Source organism: Salmo salar, chromosome 28, assembly GCF_965601325.2.
Source record: "Salmo salar chromosome 28, fSalSal1, whole genome shotgun sequence".
NCBI classification, from domain to species: domain Eukaryota; kingdom Metazoa; phylum Chordata; class Actinopteri; order Salmoniformes; family Salmonidae; genus Salmo; species Salmo salar.
In genome coordinates, this window is record NC_138318.1 from 36,641,960 (window position 1) to 36,648,843 (window position 6,884).

Genomic DNA, 6,884 nt, shown 5'->3' on the forward strand with positions numbered 1-6,884 from the left:
GCACAGCTGAAAACTGTTGTCCTGATTAAAGAAGCAATAAAACTGGCCTTCTTTAGACTAGTTGAGTTTCTGGAGCGTCAGCATTTGTGGGTTCGATTACAGACTCAAAATGTCCAGAAACAGAACTTTCTTCTGAAACTCGTTAGTCTATTCTTGTTCTGAGAAATGAAGGCTATTCCATGCGAGAAATTGCCTAGACACTGAAGATCTCGTGCAACTTTCTGGAATTTTCCAAGCTGTTTAAAGGCACAGTCAACTTAGTGTATGTAAACTTCTGACCCACTGGAATCTGTCTGTAAACAATTGTTGGAAAAATGACTTGTGTCATGCACAAAGTAGATGTCCTAACCGACTTGGCCAAACTATAGTTTGTTAACAAGACATTTGTGGAGTGGTTGAAAAGCGAGTTTTAATGACTCCAACCTAAGTGTATGTAAACTTCTGACTTCAACTGTATCTCAGATAGGGGGCGAGTGTGGCCTAAAAGGGTTTTATAAATAACCATCAACCACTGGGTCTTGCGACGGGCATACAGAGATGACAAGTTTACAGAGGAGTATAGAGTGCACTGATGTAGGAGCATTGGTGGCAAATTTGATGGCCGAATGGTAAAGAACATCTATGTGTAGCTTCATAACCAAAAAGACTTGAGGCTGGAATCGCTGCCAAAGGTGCTTCCACAAAGTACTGAGTAAAGGGTCTGAATACTTATGTAAAAGTGATATTTCAGTGTTTTATTTTTAATAAATTAGCAAACATTAAAAATGTTTTTGCTTTGTCATTATGGGTTATTGTGTGTAGATTGAATTTATTATTATTTTTTATCCATTTTTGAATAAGGCCTAATAGCATTTGGAAAAAGTCAAGAGATCTGAATACTTTCCGAAGACACTGTAGATAAATATTTAGCGACACTACATGGCCAAAAGTATGTGGACATCCCTTCAAATTAGTGGATTTGGCTATTTCAGTCACACCCGTTGCTGACAGGTATATAAACTCGAGCACACATCCAAGCAATCTCCATAGACAAACATTGGCAGTAGAATGGCTCGTACTGAAGAGCTCAGTGACTTTCAGTGTGGCACCGTCATAGGATGCCACCTTTCCAACAAGTCAGTTCGTCAAATTTCTGCCCTGCTAGAGCTGCCCCCGGGTCAACTGTAAGTGCTGTTATTGTGAAGTGGAAACGTCTAGGAGCAAAAACGGCTCAGCCGTAAACCGATATTTAGCCGTCATCAATGTTTTGGCGGAGTCGGAGGTGGACCTACGTTAGAGCTGTCAAATCCACAAGTAGCTCCCGGCATTATACCTAAAGCATTAACAGTTACAGAAATGACATTAACAGTGAGAAGTAAATCTACACCTCCATTAGGACGATAGATGTCCTGATTTTTTTTTTTTTTAATTTCAATGATTATGTTCACTTTCTCGCTGTGAACTTCTAACGCGAGTGGGGCGGGTTTGGTTTCGTGACAATGATCGCAAGAGCAGCTGCTCACCAACGCAGTTCCACCTTCCGACACCTTCCAAAACATCCTCTATGAGGGTGTCAGCTATCGCCGGTTAATGCTTCATCTGATTGAATCTAGGCCTTGATCACTACAGTGACGCACAGTATGGTGCTGGCAACTGATTTCTGATGAACATCTCATTGACAGACAACAATGCTAGACTGGTGTAATAGCAGCAGCAGCTAGCATTATCCCAGCTAGCACTATTCTGGACTGACTGACGGAAGCCTGCCAACTGTGTGTGTGTGTGTGTGTGTGTGTGTGTGTGTGTGTGTGTGTGTGTGTGTGTGTGTGTGTGTGTGTGTGTGTGTGTGTGTGTGTGTGTGTGTGTGTGTGTGTGGTGTTGGTTCTTCAATCCTTGTGGGGACTTAAAATCCCCCAAAGTCCCCACAAGGATAGTAAAACAAGGAAAATGATCCCTCATGAGGACAAAGGTTATTTTAAGTTTAATCAAATCAAATTGTATTAGTCACATGCGCCGAATACAACAGGTGTAGACCTTACAGTGAAATGCTGAATACAACAGGTGTAGACCTTACAGTGAAACGCTTACTTACGAGCCCCTAACCGACAATGCAGTAATAAAAAAAAAATACGGATAAGAATAAGAGATAAAAGTAACAAGTAATTAAAGAGCAGCAGTAAAAAATAACAATATATACAGGGTGCCGGTACAGAGTCAATGTGTGGGGGCACCGGTTAGTTGAGGTAGTATGTACATGTAGGTAAAGTTAATTAAAGTGACTATGCATAGATGACAACTGAGAGTGGCAGTGGTGTGGAGAGTGGATGGGGGGGGGCAATGCAAAGGGGAGGGGGGTAGGGTAATGCAAATAGTCTGGGTAGCCATTTCACTATATGTTCAGGAGTCTTATGGCTTGGGGGTAGAATCTGTTTAGGAGCCTCTTGGACCTAGATTTGGTGCTCCGGTACCGCTTGCCATGTGGTAGCAGAGAGAACAGTCTATGATTAGGGTGGCTGGAGTCTTTGACAATTTTTAGGGCCTTCCTCTGACACCGCCTGGTATAGAGGTCCTGGATGGCAGGAAGCTTGGCCACAGTGATGGCATAGCCTCTGTAGTGCCTTGCGGTCGAAGGCCGAGCAGTTGCCATACCAGGCAGTGATGCAACCAGTCAGGATGCTCTCGATGGTGCAGCTGTAGACACTTATGAGGATCTGAGGACCCATGCCAAATCTTTTCAGTCTCCTGAGGGGGAATAGGTTTTGTCGTGCCCGCTTCACGACTGTCTTGGTGTGCTTGGACCATGTTAGTTTGTTGGTGATGTGGACACCAAGGAACTTGAAGCTCTCGACTTGCTCCACTGCATCCCTGTCGATGAGAATGGGGGCGTGCTCGGTCCTCTTTTTCCTGTAGTCCACAATTAACTCCTTTGTCTTAATTACGTTGAGGGAGAGGTTGTTGTCCTGGCACCACACGGCCAGGTCTCTGACCTCCTCCCTATAGGCCGTCTCGTTGTTGTCGGTGATCAGGCCTACCACTATTGTGTCATCGGCAAATTGAATGATGGTGTTGGAGTTGTGCCTGGCCGTGCATTCATGAGTGAACAGGGAGTACAGGAGGGGAATGAGCACACACCCCTGAGGGGCCCCTGTGTTGAGGATCAGTGTGGTGGATGTGTGTGTTACCTACCCTTACCACCTGGGGGCGGCCCGTCAGGAAGTCCAGGATCCAGTTGCAGAGGGAGGTGTTTAGTCCCAGGGTCCTTAGCTTAGTGATGAGCTTTGTGGGCACAATGGTGTTGAACGCTGGGCTGTAGTCAATGAACAGCATTCTCACATAGGTGTTCCTTTTGTCCAGTTGGGAAAGGGCAGTATGGAGTGCAATAGAGATTGCATCATCTGTGGATCTGTTGGGGCGGTATGCAAATTGGAGTGGGTCTAGGGTTTCCGGCATGGTGTTGATGTGAGCCACGACCAGTGTTTCAAAGCACTTCATGGCTACCGACGTGAGTGCTACGGGACACTAATCATTTAGGCAGGTTATCTCCGCTTTCTTGGATACAGGGACTATGGTGGCCTGTTTGAAACATGTAGGCATTAGACTCGGTCAGGGAGAGGTTGAAATGTCAGTGAAGACACTTGCCAGTTGGTCAGCGCATGCTCGGAGTACACGTCCTGGTAATTCGTCTGGCCCTGCGGCCTTGTGAGGTTTGATCTGTCTAAAGGTCTTACTCACATCGGCTGAGGAGAGCGTGATCACACATTCTTCCAGTACAGCTGGTGCTCTCATGCATGTTTTAGTGTTATTTGCCTCGAAGCGAGCATAGAAGTAGTTTAGCTCGTCTGGTAGGCTCGTGTCACTAGGCAGCTCTCGGCTGTGCTTCCCTTTGTAGTCTGTAATGGTTTGCAGGCCCTGTCATCTCTGACGAACATCAGAGCCGGTGTAGTACGACTCGATCTTAGTCCTGTATTAATGCTTTGTCTGTTTGATGGTTCGTCGGAGGGCATAGTGGGATTTCTTATAAGCTTCCGGGTTAGAGTCCCGCTCCTTGAAAGCGGCAGCTCTAGCCTGTAGCTCAGTGCGGATGTTGCCTGTAATCCATGGCTTCTGGTTGAGGTATGTACGTACGGTCACTGTGGGGATGACATCATCAATGCACTTATTGATGACCCCCAATGACAGATGTGGTGTACTCCTCAATGCCATTGGAGAAATCCTGGAACATATTTCAGTCTGTGCTAGCAAAACAGTCTTGTAGCTTAGCATCTGCTTCATCTGACCACTTTTTTATTGATCTAGTCACTGGTGCTTCCTGCTTTAATTTTTGCTTGTAAGCAGGAATCAGGAGAATAGAATTTTAGTCAGATTTGCCAAATGGAGGGCGAGGGAGAGCTTTGTATGCATCTCTGTGTGTGGAGTATAGGTGGTCCAGAGTTATTTTCCTCTGGTTGCACATTTAACATGCTGATAGAAATGAGGTAAAACTGATTTAAGTTTCCCTGCATTAAAGTCCCCGGCCACTAGGAGCGTTGCCTCTGGGTGAGTGTTTTCTTGTTTGCTGATGGCAAAATATAGCTCATTCAATGCTATCTGAGGTGGTGTGTAAACATCTACGAAGAATACAGATGAGAACTCTCTCGGTAGGGGTTAGGTTTAAGTTTAAGGTTACAATTAGGGTTAGAATTAGGGTTAGGGTAAGTGGTTGGTGGTTAGGTTTTGGGTTAGGAGTTAGGTTTAGGGTTTGGGTTTACGGTTTAAGGTTAGGGTTATGGTAAGGGTTAGGGTTAAGGTTAGGGTAAAGGTTAGGGTTAGGGTTATGGTAAGGGTTAGGGTTATTGTAAGGGTTAAGGTTAGGGTAAGGGTTAGGGTTAAGGTTAGGGTAAGGGTTAAGGTTATGGTAAGGGTTAGGGTTAGGGTTTAAGACAGGCCTACATTGCAGGCCTACAGGTGTCAATGGCCTTAACAATTTTCTTTGGGCTCTAATTCTGATCATGTAATTTGAGATAACGAGATGACAGATGGTTGTAAGAGATTCTAATGTGTTTGTTCATTCTCAACCAACATTATTCGAAATATGGCCTTAAAAAAATAGTGTCCTATGTAACCGGTGTGAAATGGCTAGCTAGTTAGTGGTGCGTGCCAGTAGCGTTTCAATCAGTGAAGTCACTCGCTCTTAAAACATTTATGCACGCAAGTAGTTGTTTCCCTTTGCTCTGAAAGGGCTGCTGCTTTTGTGCGGCGATAGGTAACGATGCTTCGAGGGTGAAAATGTTATGCATTTGTTATAACTGTGTTAAGATTAAGAGTTAGGACTGTTATTGTTTCATTTGGGGGGGGAAAGGAAACAATTTTTCTCGTGTGCTTTCTGGTGGGGAAACATTCATGCACAGGGACTGTCAGCATCATAGGCTTATAGCAAATAAGAAAATACACAAATCCTGAATCCAAATGGTATGAAGCCACAGTAACACACTAAAACAGTGACACAGACAATAGTTCATTTCTGTCGCAAGTTGTGAATGCATTGGAAATGTGCTGTGGACACATGCATGCATATGGACCAACCTTCTTCTTGGTATTACAGTGGCAGCAGACGGTCCACAGGTAGTTGAGAGTTCTCCAGAGAAGAATGATGAAGAGACCTCCAAAGAACGTAACCATGGACGAGGCGAGGAAAGCCCACCACATACGTTGCCCGTTGCTATCACAAGGCACATCTGGGGAGAACGGGATGATCACATCCATCTTGGATATGCGGATAGAGGGAGAGTCCGGATAGTAACTATGTTTACCTTTAGGCATTATTCTGAGGCTACCGATGCCCAGGGATAGATTGCCATGTTCTATAACTAGCATCCAGACTCTTTGAGTAGTTCCAGCCAGTGTCCCTTACTCCACAATTCAGCCATATTGTTTAAACTAACTACCTTCTTCTTCCTCTAGTCTGCCCGGTCCGTTTTCATCAGTCCTTCTTCTATGTAAATGTTGTGTTCTCAGCGACCTGTTACGCACAAACTTCACTTCAAATGACAGGATGTGATAGTTACATATACAGCAGTCATTCACACATCGTAAAAGAAGACATATCTAAATGCGAATTGTATGTAAAAATCTGATATTTCTTTAAAACTCTTTCATTTAATTCCATATAGGAAATCCCAATTACTGTTCTTCTTTGTTTGTTTCTTCTGGTGTAACGGTTCAATATTTCCAGAAAAGGCAGCTCTTATCTTCGTGCGACCTGTCGTTCAGGTTCCTGCATCTGGTAACCGAATAGCGTAAAGCGCAATCGATGGGTATCCCTCGCTCACACAACTCCACCTTGTTGAGAACCAATCGCCGCTTTCTGGGTCCGTTACTCGCTAGCTGTTGACGACTACTTTCTCTCTTTATAACCGCGGTTTTCTAATTTATTCCCTTTCAGAAAATATTTTGCGATAACGCTTTCCATAGGTTCTCTTGTCCTCTTCTTGCTTCGGCCAGCTGATCTGGGTCAGATCGGTTTGGAAGATGGCTCGGGAGATGTACAGGTAGCGGGGGTGGAGCCGTCAACAGCTGACCGACGGTCCTCAAACATTATCCTGTCACTGATTCTACCGCGACGTCCCTTCTCATTCGATTCGTAATGATTTATTTTATACATTTATGAGCACTTTCTACAGGCTATAAGATATCAAGATAATGGATGCACGGTTTTATTTACCAGCGTATCGATGTAATTCTACAGTGGATTATATTATACTCTTTTTTTAAATTTAGAATAGCCTAAATGTCTCGCTTCGAGTGCACACAAAAATATGCACAAGACCCAGTATTTTGAAAGCGTTTCGTGTCTGAGGGAGTATGAGGAGAGGATGCATTTTCCCCTGAAAAGAATAGAACAGGACCATGCTGTCCACACCTCGGCC

At 44.4% G+C, this 6,884-nt stretch overlaps 1 protein-coding gene across 1 annotated transcript in view; it reads right to left on the reverse strand.

Annotated features, from left to right (window-relative positions):
• The window catches only part of LOC106589905 (calcium-activated potassium channel subunit alpha-1), a 220,986-nt gene extending 214,380 nt beyond the window's left edge, over positions 1-6,606 (reverse strand). The window contains exon 1 of the mRNA XM_045710059.2: positions 5,542-6,606. Coding sequence (XP_045566015.1) covers positions 5,542-5,832 — 291 coding nt within the window. The 5' untranslated portion in view covers positions 5,833-6,606. The remainder of the gene's footprint in view (positions 1-5,541) is intronic.
• Positions 6,607-6,884: the final 278 nt, after the last annotated feature.